General features: G+C 39.1%; 1 protein-coding gene across 2 annotated transcripts; it reads left to right on the forward strand.

The window, feature by feature from the left end:
* The first annotated feature begins 2,316 nt into the window (after window positions 1-2,316).
* LOC120092102 lies at window positions 2,317-15,541 on the forward strand. 2 transcript variants are annotated; one of them, XR_005485910.1, is made up of 4 exons: window positions 2,317-2,895; window positions 3,002-3,082; window positions 3,196-3,320; window positions 13,629-15,541. XR_005485910.1 is itself a non-coding variant. In XM_039050308.1 (3 exons), the coding sequence occupies exons 1-3, from the start codon at window positions 2,396-2,398 to the stop codon at window positions 3,287-3,289; spliced, it is 675 nt and encodes a 224-aa protein (XP_038906236.1). In that variant the 5' UTR covers window positions 2,317-2,395; the 3' UTR covers window positions 3,290-3,326. The 2 variants fall into 2 exon arrangements, 1 of the variants encoding a protein (XP_038906236.1); XM_039050308.1 differs by lacking the exon at window positions 13,629-15,541 and having other exon boundaries at window positions 3,196-3,326.
* The last annotated feature ends 6 nt before the right edge of the window (window positions 15,542-15,547 follow it).

Consider the following 15,547-nt stretch of genomic DNA (forward strand, 5'->3'; position numbering starts at 1 on the left):
AGCATGATCACATAACTTGTGCACAATCTTAGGAAATATTAGCTAAACCCCTTCTCAACCCCTTCATCGCATACTCATTGTAACTCTACGCTTTTATCAACTCTGCGTTCAACTCCGTCGCATAGGAAAAATTCTTAATCAAAACACCATCCACTTCATTTTTTTTTACTACCGCAAGAGAATCAAAGTTACTATCACATATTTACTTAGTAGTCCCTCTGTTCGACCCTGGACTTACCAGGAAACCAAATAAGGCTTATAGTTTGGTCTTGTTAGGAAAACTTGCATGGTCACCACATAACACACATCACCGCAAACTCACATCATAACGCATCACAATTACACACATCACTAATCTATAGGTCAAATAGGTCCCCTTGTTAACTCACTAAGGATAGAAACAAGGATTAATTATTCTTGGAATTCAAATTATTTATGGGGATTTGAGTAATTAATTATATACTAATATGATTTATAATTAAAACTATATAATATGTGAGAGAAAAGTATTTGAATGTGATTCAAATATTTTAATTAGGTTTTATACTATAGATTAATATTTAATATGAATTTGATTCATATTCAAAACTATAGGTTAAAGTTGTATTATAATGTGATTATAAATGCATATAATATGATTACTAATGGTTAGCTAACCATATTATAAACGTTATGTTAATATTATTTTAATCTTATTTATTTAATATTAAAATAATATTCATTAAAATTAGATAACTCCCCATTAGGGGAATTATTTTTAAAAAAACGTAGGGAGTGGGGGAGTTATTATAACTCCCTTCTCCCCCTTATATTCCTCTTCTTTTCTGCGTGGAAATATAGTAGTGAACATAAGAAAAAAAAACCTCTACAAATTTTTTGCTCTCTCTCTCACTCCCTCTCATAAATTTCCCTATGCCAAAACTCACAGAAGCCCACACTTCATTTCTTATGTCCTAAGAATAACAAGGACTCCATATTGGTGGTGTTCTTATTGGGTAGAATGATTTCTGGTTTTTCACAAAAGGGATGGTCATGACCTTAGAAGGGGAATTTCGTGAAGATTTAGATTTTCTACAAAGGTAAACTTTATTAATTTCGAATTTTTCTAGCATGAAAAATCCCTATGCTTAGCCTTGTAAAAATCATATTGGTTTTCCCAACCTCAGTTCAAAGACAGAACGATTAATCACTTCTGCATTGGGATTGAATCCCTTCATGTGGTCCTATAAAAACTAAATACTTGGACGTATGTCATATTTTGAGATGCTTATTGATGACCATTCAAGGAAAATGTGGGTTTATACCTTGAAGACTAAAGATTAGGTGCTACAAGTGTTTAAACAATTTCATGTCCTTGTTGAGAGAGAAAATGGTAAAAAGTTGAAGTGTTTTAGGACTGATAATGGAGGTGAGTATTGCGGAAATTTTGATGAGTATTGCAGAAATCATGGTATTCGACATCAAAAGACACCTTCTGAGACTCCTCAATCAAATGGGATAGTTGAGAGAATGAACAGAACACTAGTTGAAAGAATGAAATGCTTACTTTCTGAGTGAATACAATTGTACATGTTTTGAATCCCACACCATGTGTTTCTTTGGGATTAGAAGCTCCGAACAGAATATGGTCAAATAAAAATATATCTTATGATCACCTACGTGTCTTTGATTGTAAAGCTCTTTTTCATGTTCCTACAGATAAGAGATTGAAGCTTGATGCAAAGACTAGACCGTGTGTATTTCTTGGCTATGGCCAAGATGAGTTTGGTTATAGATTGTATGATCCAGTGCAGAAGAAGCTCATAAGAAGTCGAGATGTTGTGTTTGTAGAAGAACAAACAATACTAGACATTGAGAAGACAGATAAAACAGAATCTGAGCACAATGATGATTTGATTAATTTGAGTTCAGTTTCTTTGACACAGTCTTCTACACAGATAGAAAATGAGGTTCAGGATGATCAGTTTGTTGATGTAACATCTCGAGTTTTTCATTTTTTCAAATTCTGTATTTTTTCGTAAAATTCGACGACAATTTTGTTAATTTCGAAGTTCAGTTTTGTTTAAAGGGGAGATTTGGATTTATGTCACATTAATTTAATTTTAAGTTAATGTCGAGAATTTAAATTTATATTGGGGAAATTAATTTGATTTTGATTTTAGAATTTGAAGAGAAAAGAGGAAGAGTTTTAAGAATATATATATTTAGATATATTTGTGTAATGGGGGAAACGTTAAAATAAAAGTGAAATAGAATATAATGGAATAAAATAAAATAAAATTTTATTATATTTTATTTCTTTTATTAGAATGACCTTTTTCTTTTAAAAAAGAAAAAAAAAAACTTTTTTCTCTTCCTTCTTCTTCTTCCTCCCCCCAACCTGAAGACCCTCTTTATGTGCCTAGCAATCGCCGACCATCTCCTCTTCAGCCGGCATCGTCATCCGATCAAGCCGCCACCAGCTCATCGGTCGTTCGTTCGTGGGCCATCGTTCGCACAGGTCAGCTCGATCTCGTCAGCAAGTAGAGATCGTCCAAATCTCCTCCGTCGCGCCCCGATCTCGCCCAGCCGGTCAGATTTGTGTCCGAAACCATCGTCTGCCCAGCCACTCCTCCGCGCGCCACACGTCGTCGAGGATTTCGCCCAGCAACTCTCGCGGGTTCTTATACGTATCATTCGTGGGTTTCTTCCTCTCCGCCCCTTGCCAAAGTCGCCACGTTCGCCAGATCTAAAGCCATCTCCGTCGAAGCGTCGTCGCCTCAGTCATTCACACTCTGCTGATGGCAGACCCTGTCTGTTGCCGTCCAAGATCTCGGCCAGCGTCTTAGCTCCGCCACTGCCGTTGTCTTGCTCTCATCGGATTCTCAAGATTTGTGTAAGATTGGGTTCTTTTAGGTGAGTTTCCATGGTTTTTCTTGAAGATCTTTGTTACCCATTAAGTTTTGGCTTCAAGTTGTTAATATTCATCACATGTTGGTGTCATCCGTCATTTGTCCAACAGATTCAGGTTCAGTATTAGGTGGCTTTGCGTTGTGTTGATTTGGATGATTTCAAGTGATTTGGATTTCAAACCACATCTTGGGTAACAATATTTTGGTTTAACTTTGGGAAGTTTGGAAGTTTCAAAACCATTTTGTTTTGGTTGATGTTGCTGTAAAATTTGGACTTGGAACCTTAATAATGGCTTATGTTTAGGTTGGCTTTGTTTGCAAAGTTTGGGAGCGAATTCAGCTTAAACTTCAGCTTTGGAACTTTGATCCAAGATTATTCCATTCTAAGGAGAAGATAAACTTGTTAGTTATCTTGGGCTTAAGTCTGAGGTAAGTAATCTTACTACTGGAACTGCCAACGGGCCAGGCATTAGATGTATGCTAGCATGGTAAATGAATGTTATAGCAGAATGATAGCATGATAGACTGATAGTATAATATGACCAAAGTATGTTCTGGTACGAGATCTGAATTATTTATTTGTGCACATAGACACTTGAATGCTAGTATGAGATGGTATGTGATTCCATATGGTTGTATTTGATCTGATGATGTTGAGGTATACATGTATGTTGTAGAACCATGATGTTGAGGTATATGTATATGTTGTAGAGCCATGATGTTGAGGTTTATATGTATGTCATAGATTTGTACAGTGATGATTATGATGTTGAGACTGTGCAAATGTCCTTACTGATTAGTTAGATGCCCATTAGAGTTTGTGTTTCCTTTGGGATTTACCAGTTTGTGTTTCCTTCGGGATTCACCAGTTTGTGTTTCCTTCGGGATTCACCAGTTTGTGTTTCCTTCAGGATTCACCAGTTTGTGTTTCCTTCGGGATTCACCAGTTTGTGTTTCCTTCGGGATTCACCAGTTTGTGTTTCCTTCAGGATTCACCAGTTTGTGTTTCCTTCGGGATTCACCAGTTTGTGTTTCCTTCAGGATTCACCAGTTTGTGTTTCCTTCAGGATTCACCAGTTTGTGTTTCCTTCGGGATTCACCAATTTGTGTCTCCTTCGGAATTTACCAGAGGTAGTGAGCATACTTAACTACAGTAGGATAGAACTCAGTATCCTTCTTGTTTCATGTGTATATGTGTCCCATGAAGACTAGAGCAGTTTATATGTTTTACCAAAGGTGGGTATCTAGAGAACATAGATGCCTAGCCTGACCCTAGTAGTGGGGTTACTTATTGAGTATTTTACACTCATTCTTTCTCATGTTGTTGTTTCAAGTAAGGGTAGAGATGCGTCGGCAATGGACAAGTGGAATTCGTGACCGAGCCACTGGGACTAGTTTTTACGCTTCCGCTCATGAGATTTAGAGTTCTTTTCATGTTTCTATTAACTTTTAGTTTTGATGTTTAAAACTTACTTTTAAGAATCGTTTTTCAGACTTATTTATTATCCTTTATGATTTACGAGTACCTTACTATTGTTTTAGTATTTGAATTTAATGAAAGTCTTTTAAACTTACCTTATTTAATTAGCATTTAGTTCGTCATAACCGAGCGTCATTTTGAGTTCCATGCATGCATGTATTTAGTAACGGCCTAACTTTAAGTCCTAGGGGGTCGGGTCGTTACAGTTGATACAGATGGGGGTTCTAAGCATGTTGAGGCAAATGATAGTATTCAGGAACAGTTGTCAGAAACAAAAGTTCCTACAAATGTTTCACTCATGAGATCTGTCAGAGATCGATGTCCGTCAACAAAATATTCAGCTAATGAATATTTATTATTAACTAATGGGGGAAAGCCTAAGGATTATGAAGAGGCCATAGAAGACGAGCACAAAAGAGGGTGGATTGATGCCATGAAAGATGAGATGAAGTCTTTACATGAAAACCACACTTTTGATCTTGTGAAACTGCCTAAAGAAAAAACTGCACTGAAAAATAAGTAGGTTTATAAAGTAAAACATGAAGAACATACCTCAAATTCACGTTACAAAGAGAGATTGGTTGTTAAAGGGTTCAATCAGAAGAAAGGTGTCGACTTTGATGAAATTATTGCTCAGTTGTTATGATGTTGAAAGGATCTCTTACTAAAGAGTTCCATGAGCATGTTCGGGTCGCCCCGAACTCACAGTGGCCGAAATACAACAATATACATTCAAACACATAGTTATTCAAAAACGAACAATCATTTAGGGAATGGTATACGATCGTTTAGCAAACTCGGCACACACTACAATCGTTTAGGGAAGCTATGCGATCATGTAGGAACTAGTGTGCGATCGTTTAGGCGCGAGGTGGATGATCGTTTAGGCAGAGAGTGACTATCGTATAGGATCTCGAAATGCTTAAGCAATCTCTTACTTTTCACTAGCGCTATAACGATCCTAGTTTCCTACTACATTCCAGGACGCTACTTCATGCATGCATAGACTTAAGCGTACAATTTCTTTTAAATCATCAAATAAAAGAGCCAAAATTTTATTTAATAATGCTCAAGTGAGCAAAGATATGAAAACACAATTAAATAATAATAAATAAACTAAAGCAAAATAAAATAAAATAATTTACTATTCGGGGTACCTCTAAACCCTATTAAAACAAACGAAGGAAATTAAATAGTCAAATAAAAAAATTGATGTATTTTGCATGAAAGTGTAAGACTAACTCCTAAACAAGATGTCAAAACATGATACTATATGCGGAAGCAGTGAATCGTCCTAATGGCCAGGTCACAGATCTCTCTTGTCATGCACTAGTCTGCCATTACCCTTACCTGAAAAATAGGGAAAGAAAAGGGTGAGTATAAAAATATACTCAGTAAGTAGCCTACTACTGGGCCCACTCAGTGATCTGTTAGTCTATCCATTGGACCAAAATACACAAGGCATCATAAACATAGGCATAGGCATAGGCATAAGGGGCGGACCCGAAGGCACGCTTTCATAAGTAGTGACACGAAGGTCACAAGCATAAAACACAAGTGGTGATCCCAAAAAGGACACCGTACATAAGCATAGGGTGTGGGCTCGAAGGCTCACCCATGCGATGTGCATCGCCTAATGGAAACATTAACAGCCACAAAAATCTCATATGAACATAAGCATACAACAGTCAACATAAGCATGCAACCAAAGCCATGACACAGTATCAAATTTTAACCCCGTTACCCACATTTCAACTGTTTCACAATCTACTCATACATCAACATTAGCCCACTACCCCCAGTCTACTCATGCACCTTATCATAGTATCCCCTTAACCCTTACGTCCAACTTCATCACAGTATGAATACTTCAAATCAGCACATCAAATTCAGCACAAAAACCCATAACATATTCCATGACTTCAAATTCAGCACAAAAACCCATAACAGATTTCATCACAGTTTCACATATGACATAAAAATTTCTCAGAATGCTTATCAACATCCTAGGGAAACCAGCAGTAAACCACTTACCTCAGGATAACGCACTGTCCCAAAACGAGACCTTACTTCGCTCGAGAACTTCTTTCATCAACACACGTTCCTAAAACCAATTGCAAAATCCATAGGTGAATGTTAGCTTAGGCCCAAGAATCCCCAAATGACAATGGGCTGCCAATAAAAAAGAAAAATCGAACTCGCCCCAACAGACCACTCGACCGAACTGCCACAAACAAATTGCTACCAGCACCGATGACAACAGGCAGACAGAGAACGACGCTTGGAAGGGAAAAAACCCGGCACGACTGGAAGACCCACGATCGATCGACGGCTTGGTTGACCACGACGAGGAGGCACAGCTGCCGTCGTCGGAGGTCGAGCTTCGCAGTGGGGTGAACCCAGGCTTCGGCTAGGTGGCGCGGTCGACGACGGAGAAGAAGGAAAGCTAGAATCGACGAAGAGGCTGATGCGCTCGACTGGAGTGAAGGGGGGGGAGAGTTTCACGAACTAGAGAAGGAATAAGAAGAAGAAAGAAAAAAAATTCTTTTTCCTGTTTTTTTCTTTTGCACGCATCCCAAGGCCCCCTTTAAAACCCTAATTCCTTCATCTCAAGATAACCAACGATTTTCTTTTTTTTTTTCCTTTTTTTTAAAAAAAACTTTGGGGCGTTACAAGCGCGATCTCTTGATTTCTTTTCTAGACGACCAAAATGAAAACTATTTTCATTTTAATTCATCGGTTATAATAACCGACGCTGCCCCACTAACTCACGTCCAAACGTGATTTTTGGGTTAATTATCATATAATTAACCAACAAAAATATTAATAAATATAATCATATTATAATGTTAACCTATAGTTTGATATCACATATCTACTATAGTATTTTATCCTCTACTTGATATAAATCATATTTATATCTAATTTTCTCCAAAATAATATATCTCATACATTTAGCCAATTATATCATATATATAATTAACCAGTCCAATTATATCATATATAATTGAACTTCCTCCTATATCCATGTCCCCAACACGAATGATCAGGACCAGACCATCTGTGACAAGACACAACACTTGTGACCATTCCACAAAGCAGGTCGCATTCGTAGCATTATCAGGATAAGGTTTCCCTACTATATCCATATACTACAGACCATTTTGGTTATCACTCAAGACATGATCCACTTGTATGTCACCGATTCACATACAGATAACCCGGGATTTTATATTTATTGGTTTTTGGTAAAGCAAATAAAACAAGTAACTGAGCAAAATACAAGATGTGAAGTAAATATCATATATTATACAATATAAGCGTTCGTACAAACTGTTTACAAACTATAGGACACGAGACTTTAGGTCATCAACCCCAACAATCTTCCACTTGTCCTAAAGCAAAGTGGGGTGTACAAAAACTAGTACAAAATAATAAACTAAGGCATAAAAGCCAGTATAAGAAAATCTCCCACTTGCCCTAGTCCAGATGTGGGCAATCCTATAGACCCATGCTCTGTAGGTGACCCTCAAACACTATAGTCGTGAGAGCTTTCGTAAACGGGTCAGCAACATTAAAATGGTCTGGGTTAGACTGATCCATCTCATCTCCTCAACCTCTTGAGGTGTCTTAGGAAACATGTCCTTAGACTAAGTGACTCCATGCCTGAACGGCAGTAAGCCCCTCTTCGAGTCTTGCATCAAGTACTTGAGCAACATCTTGTCAATGTACGATGCTTGAGATAGTACTAGCACTTTGTTCTTACGATCCCGAAAGATCTGTATACAAAAAACAAACTGAGCCTCTCCTAATTCTTTCATTTGGAATTGGGTTGCTGGCCAGTTTTTAACTGCAGTCAGTAGACCTACATCATTCCCAATGAGTAGGATATCGTCTACATACAACACTAAGAAGACTACTAAAGCGTAGATGATCTTCTTGTAGACACAAGGTTCATAAACGTTTTGGTCAAAGCCATACAACTTGATCGCAGTATCAAATCGTATGTTCCAAGATTGAGACGTCTGTTTCAGTCCATAAATGGACTGATTCAGTTTGCAAACCTTTTGCTCTTAACCTTGGACTATGAATCCCTTGGGTTGCACCATGTAAATGGTCTCTTCAAGATTGCCATTCAGAAAAGCCATCTTGACGTCCATTTGCCAGATCTCATAATTATAATAAGTTGCAATGAACAGAAGAATGTGGATCGACTTTAACATGGAAACAGGCGAGAAAGTCTCCTCATAGTCGACTCCTTCTACCTGGGTATAACCCTTTGCCACAAGTCGAGCCTTGAAGGTTTGTACCTTCCCATCAGTACCCTTTTACGCTTGTAGATCCATTTACAACCTATAGGTCTTACCCCATCAGGCTGATCTATAAGATCCCATACTGAGTTGAAGTACATCGACTCCATCTCGAGATGCATGGCCTTGACCCATTCATCCCGGTCAACATCCTCCATTGCCTTCTTATAAGACAACGGATCCTCAACATCGCCATCTTCTACCATAGCAAGGATTTTCGTGAAACCCAGATAGCGAACGAGTGGGTTCGCAACCCTCCCACTACGTCGAGATTCCCTCAACTCTTGAGGTAGAACCGACCTACTAGATGAACTCCTCAACAACTCTTGCTGATGTAGCAGGCTCTTCAACAACTCTTGTTGAAGTTTGAGTAGTTTCATTGGAAAGTTCACGCAACACTACTTTGCTTCATGGACTGTGCTCCCTTATATGATCCTCCTCCAGGAAATTAACATTTGTTGACTCAAACACCGTATTTTTCATTGGATCATAAAAATAACCCCCTCGTGTACCTTTAGGGTAGCCTACAAAGAGGTATAACCTCGACCGTGGTTCCAACTTCTTGGGATTAGCCTCAAGCACGTGTGCAGGGCAACCCCAAATGTAGAAGTGACGTAAACTAGTTTTACGCCCGTTCCACAACTCTAGAGGAGTTCTTGCAACACTCTTGGAGGGAACACAGTTGAGTATGTATATCGAAGTCTCCACTGCGAAACCCCAAAACGAGTTCAGTAAGGAAGCGTAACTCATCGAGCGAACCATGTCTAACAAGGTCCTATTTCTCCTCTCTGCTACACCATTCTACTGAGGTGTACTCGACGCTGAAAGTTGGGAAACGATTCCATGTTCTATCAAATAGTCTTGGAATGCTGATTTCAAAAACTCTCTACCTCGATCCGATCAAAGTGTTTTAATTCGTCTATCTAATGCATTTTCAACTTCAGCCTTGAACTCTTTGAACTTTTCAAAGGATTCAGACTTCCGTTGCATAAGATACTTTTCCAGTAAAATTGATAAAATACTCATAAACACCTCGGGCTCGCACATTCACAGGACCACAAAGGTCAGAATGTACTAACTCAAGAGGCTCCTTGTCTCTATGACCTTTTCCAGTAAAAGGTCGTTTAGTCATCTTACCCTCAAGGCAAGATTCGCACACTGGTAAAGAATTTTCTTCTAACTCAATTAGATGTCAATTTTTCGCCAATCTCTCCATCCTATTGAGATTGATGTGCCCTAAATACAGATGCCAAAGTTGGACATTTTCTTTTGAAGAAATTCGTCGACGTTTTGATTGAGTTACGGAAGTTTTGAACATTTCAGTATTATGGAGGGAACTAATGGCTAACGACCTTAGCACATATAAATTTGATTCTAGATTTGTTGTGCAAATAAAAACACCATCTTTATGAATAAACGCTTTATCCACATTAAAAGAGATAATATATTTACATTGCAATAAACACTTTACAGAAATAAGGTTCCTCTTTAGTTCGGGAACAATATATACATCATTTAAAATTTAAAAAAAAAAACCTATCCTGTAAAGCTAACTGGAGTCCTCCCACTACCACAGCTAAGACGACGTGCCCGGTACCTACTCGCATCATCATCTCACCAGCCTCCAGCTGTAGCCAAGATCTAATCCCCTAAAAAGAAGAACAAACATGGTTAATGGCACCCAAATCAATTATCCAGGCAGAATCATCATTCTCCACTAAACAAGTTTCAAGTACAAATAAATCACATTTACCTTTATCAGCCATGGCCTTAGCCTTGGCTGCTTTCTTCTCTTTCAGATATCAAGGACAGTTCTTCTTCCAGTGTCCATTTTGGTTGCAGTGGAAATACTTTCCTTTAGCAACCGATGGATGCCTCCTTGGGGCGATAGGCGGTGGGTTAACAGGTATCTTTCCTTTACCCTTATCACCCTTCTTCTTCTTCTTCCCCTTTGCAAAGCTAGAAGTAAAAGGTGCAGACTTCGTTCCTAGGTTCAAACCTCTATGGAACGTCCTGGAGGATGAAGCAACATTTGCATCATTCTTCTTCCTCTCCTTACTTTTTAGTAAAGATTGGTAGGTTTGCAACTTGTTGAGGAGAGTTGTAAGGTTATATTTCATTTTGTTAAGAATCACATTGCTAACAAAGTACAGGAAGCTCTCCGGAAAATAATGCAAGATTATGCTAACCTGGCTGCCCTTATCGATGGTAGACCCATTCAACCTCGCCACATTAAAGTGGACCATCATGTTTAGCACATGTTCACAAACAGAGGTTTCTTCTTCCATTTTGGAGTTGAATATGTATTTAAGAGCCTCATGCATAAGTTGTTCAGACGGTTGTCCAAACATCCCCCGTAGGGACTCCATGATCTCATGTGCTGAGACCATAGGCACATGTTTCTTGGCCAAGACTTTAGAAAGACTTGCCAAGATGTAGGTGTAATGCAATGAAATTAAGATATACTGTGATTGATGTTCTATGCTCGGAATGATACGATACAACCACTAGATATGCGTTAATGATGGGTGTTCATGTAATATGCCATGCGTTGTCACAAGTTTCCTTACGATAGAACCAAGTGTAATTCCATCGCAAGATTCTCGGTGTGATCCGAGGTCGAACACGGGGACTGGTTTAGGTTATTGTGGTATGTTCATGATATATGCGACCAGGTTTTCAATCTTTAAAAATGTGTTTGTACAGGTATATAAATTGCGATAAAATAAAGTAAAGCAGTAAAGATGCGATAATAAAATGAAATACAATAAACCTAAGCTAGATGATACAAGATACAAGCTTCATGCACAAGATGCTGGGGTCAAGGCTGGTTGTGAAAGGTGGGCAAAGACGTGGAATACGGTGGCAAGTCTTATGGACAGGATAGAAAGAGAAAGACAAATAATATAAACAACGCAAGCTCTCAATTGCGTTGAAGCTACAAATGTTGTTCCGCTCTTCTCTTGGCATACACCTTTTAGTGATCGGCGAACTCCCACATTTCTGTGGTGAAACAGAGACTAACATAATGAACGCAAGGTTGCTTCCATGTTTGGAAGTACTACTCGCTTTAGTTGACGCATTCTTCTGAACTTCTCTCGATAAATCAAAATGGCATCTTCACTTCTGCTCTCATAGGTGAAGATGCCGTCTAGCATGCCTTAGCTAAACGCATTTTATATCTTTAACACAGATTAAGTACTTAGTTAATTCATATTGCTTATCAGGGAATTAAGAAGACATCATGAAGAAAGTGTGAGATGGATGAACGAAAATAGACAGAAGATGGTAAATGAAAGCTATCGAAACATTTAATACGTCTATTAAGCGTTTGATACATGGTGTGTGAATGAAAAGATAAAGGAAACATGAAATACAATGACGAAAGAGATAGAACAGATACAAACAAGTGCCAATGTCTTGGCATTGATTCGATGGAGATCTGCTTGTCGGATAGGATGGATTTGATGGTAGGAAGAGCTTCCCTATCAGGCTTGCTCTACCGATAGCAGGGATCTTTGCACAGAGCTTTCAATCGAATGTTTGGCAGGTTAGATCTGAGATTCACCTCTCGGCCTTATCTCATCTTCTTCCCAGATTTCTTCACTCAAGCATTCAGCTCAGCTTTTTCTCTCAACAGTTTTGCAGCATTTACCCCGTATCCTGTAGCATACTTTTTCTCTGAAATCAATGGGGTATTTATAGGTGCAAGTCTTTGACTCCGGCCTTGTGGTCCCCACTTGATTGTCATGGTAATTTCAAAGATGGAGGGATATTATTCCTTCTATTATGCAATCAGACCGTCAATTCTGCATAACCGTTAGTTGTACACATGTCTCAATCCTCCACTTTTGTGTTGCTCAGCTGCATCTTTTGATCATGGACTCGCATGCGATGTTGTTTTTATTACCGCATGTGGTTGAAACACGACTCTGGATCGACTATCACATTACGCCGCCATTGCGGTAATCCTCTCTTCATTGTTGATTGACGGGCACAATGTGACAGAGATGCATTGATCAGTTTCTCATTAGCCTTGAGCGTAAGCGGTGACTTGGTCTCCTGCAAAACAGAGTAAAATCCGGCTTGTCTTCCATCTTTATGATGTTAGTGGGTATAATTGCAAACATTTATAATTATTGTAATACTAGGCTAATTTTCATATAATCGGCGCATATTTACTAACTGTTGGCCGCAATATCTAGATAAGGTGGCATAAATAACTTGTATTTCTAAGGGTTATCACATCCCCAAATTTAGATATATGCTTGTCCCCAAGCATATCTTCTACTAAGGCAATCATGCTCAATTCCTATCCTCTTTTTTTGTGACGATCGGTTGCTCCGAATGTTACACTTAGGCACATTACTTGACATCGCAATTTCTTTCTATCCTTGCTAATTCTTAGCAAGCCCTACTTTATTCTTCTATATGACAAAATTCTGCTCAAAGATGCTTTTCTAGTTTTCAAAATAGAATGTTTATCTCTTCTTTGTCAAAACAACTTGATGTGTCTATATGCGGTGAGCAAAACTTTGCGTCATTTATTCACTTAGAGACTATTGATCATGGTTACACTCTTCGTTTTGGCTTGTCCCCACAGGTGTCATGCAGACATCCAACTACGGTTGTGTGCCAATTTCAATTTTAACTCATGATAATCAGAGGAGTTGTCTCTTGCATTCTTTTATTTTTATTTTCTTTCTTTCTTTTTTCATATTGCGTTGTTCTTGGAAACCCACCTTCGTTTTGGCTTGCTCCTACGGGTGTCATACGAACATCCAACTATGAATAGGCTCCTTTCACAACTAAACTCTTATCAGGTTGGGACAGTTTTAATGTTTTCCCTTGCGCTGACATTGGAGTTTTGCATAATTTTTTTTTTTTTTTTTATGAAAATGGACACATTTTCTTAACTACAGCATAATCTTGATCTCATCTGCTCAGATCTTCCCTACCCCCAAATTTAAAGATGAGCAAGGTCCTCATTGCGTCATTTGGAGAGACTAGACAAACACTTAGAAGAAAATTTCAAAAAGAAGGTGTGAGCAGAACTTTGCAAGATAAAAGGTAAAGTACTGCTAAACTAAGAATTAACTAAATGTAAGTCATAATTTATTAAGTATGGGAAATGCTTCTAAGTATAAACATGTAATACATCATAGCAACGCAATGAAGATCGTAAAAATAAGAGATTTGGTATGTCACAAAAATTGACAAAGGAAGATAAAGAAAGAGGCACAGGCAAAAAGTAAAGCGAATATATACTCTGATTGTATTGATTACTAACAAGGTATACAAATAAATTACAAATGAACGCATTACAACATTTTCTACTGCCTGTACAAGAGTCAAAGAATTTGATTACTTTACAAATAATAAATGAATTAAATAAAAATAAAGAATGGCCGCATAAAAAATCGTATTGGAAGAAAGTGTAAATACTAAGGTTGAGGAGCAGAGGGATCTGGCAGATTTTTAGGTGGTGCAGGAGGCGCTTCTTCAAAATTTAAGTGCTGTCGGAGATGTAGGGGCACCATTAGACCATGAAGATATGCGGTAAGAAAGTTGAAGTACGCTTGATTATGCTCCGCAATCATTCTCTAGTGCATATGAACTTTATAAATGTTGCGCTGCATGTTGATCAACGCCTCTCTTAATGTGCCGGCACTGCGTTGAATATCATCAATGTGCTCCATTACTACCTTAAATCGTTGATTGAAGAAGTGTTACTATTGAGAGAAGAGTTGTTGTTGTTTGGAGAAGTGGGATCTCATTTTTGCTAACTCAGCAGCCATGGAGGTGATGGAGGGTTGTGCCCGCGATGTCTCGCCAGCATTGTTTTGGGGTTGGGCAGAGGGGCCTTCACCCAAACCGTGTGGGTCATTAACTTGCGGCGGTGGATTCGTGAGTTGCGGTGATGATGCTAATGGTGAAGGTGGGGCTGCTGGGTAAATAGGAGAGTTGGGGACAAGAAGAAGGTTTGTAAAATGCTCGTGTAAGGGGGAAGAGGGTTGCGCTGGTGGGCTTGGAGGGCTTAGAGGTCGAATGACTAAGGGAAGAGGGTTCATAGGTTCAAGATTTTACGTTGGTGACTCCTGGACCTTCTATTTTCCCTTATCCTCTCTTCGTCTTCTTTTTGGTCTAGGTTCTAACGGCGCATTCAAATCGATCGCAGGCCTCTTTGCTGGTAGCTTGGGGCAGTATGGAGAATCTTTGAGGAGCATCCTCAAGATTTTTATGTTGATGAGGTCGTGGAATTCTAGCATGGGCTCCTCATCGATGCCTACACCCATAGACAGGCATAAACTTGAAACGATCCATGGGAAGAAGTACTGCCCTGAACATGCCCTACTAATGCTCTGATCTGCCCCGCAATCAACTGCCCTACGTCAATAAGAATGCCGCGGGCTATGCAGTATACGGCCATGACTCGATCCCTTGATACAGTTCTGTCATGCATTATTGGGATCAGCCGCTTCTTGGCCAAATAAACCCAGAGCCTTCCCTCTGGCAGCAAGGACTTGGACTTTAAGGTACGGATGCCTTTGAGTGAGACCGACCACTTCGTGCCCGATTGTGTTAGTAACTTCAACGCGTCCTCTATCTGCTTTTCTGTGGGATCATCAATAATCTTGTTCCCTAGTACATTAGGGTTGTCCTTCATTTGATAAATTTCATTGATGTCCCTTGCGTTAAAGGATACTGTCTCTCCCTTAAAGGTCACCGCATCCCTATTTTCATGTAAGCGCCCGTGGTAAAAGCTTCGCACTACCTGAGGCACAATGATGAATGGGCACTGGCAGAATGTGTCCCACCCATGCTCCACAATTACGCTCGTGGTGAGGTCAGGTAGTGGGGTCGGC

This window comes from Benincasa hispida, chromosome 11 (assembly GCF_009727055.1).
Source record: "Benincasa hispida cultivar B227 chromosome 11, ASM972705v1, whole genome shotgun sequence".
In the NCBI taxonomy this organism is placed as follows: Eukaryota; Viridiplantae; Streptophyta; class Magnoliopsida; order Cucurbitales; family Cucurbitaceae; genus Benincasa; species Benincasa hispida.

Excerpts from the sequence above, each read along its gene's own strand:
- LOC120092102 (XM_039050308.1), top strand. The coding sequence starts at position 2,396 with ATGTGCCTAGCAATCGCCGACCATCTCCTCTTCAGCCGGCATCGTCAT. Across the intron at positions 2,896-3,001 it reads GTAAGATTGGGTTCTTTTAG|ATTCAGGTTCAGTATTAGGT; the intron begins GTGAGTTTCCAT and ends TTTGTCCAACAG. Across the intron at positions 3,083-3,195 it reads GATTTCAAACCACATCTTGG|GTTGGCTTTGTTTGCAAAGT; the intron begins GTAACAATATTT and ends GCTTATGTTTAG.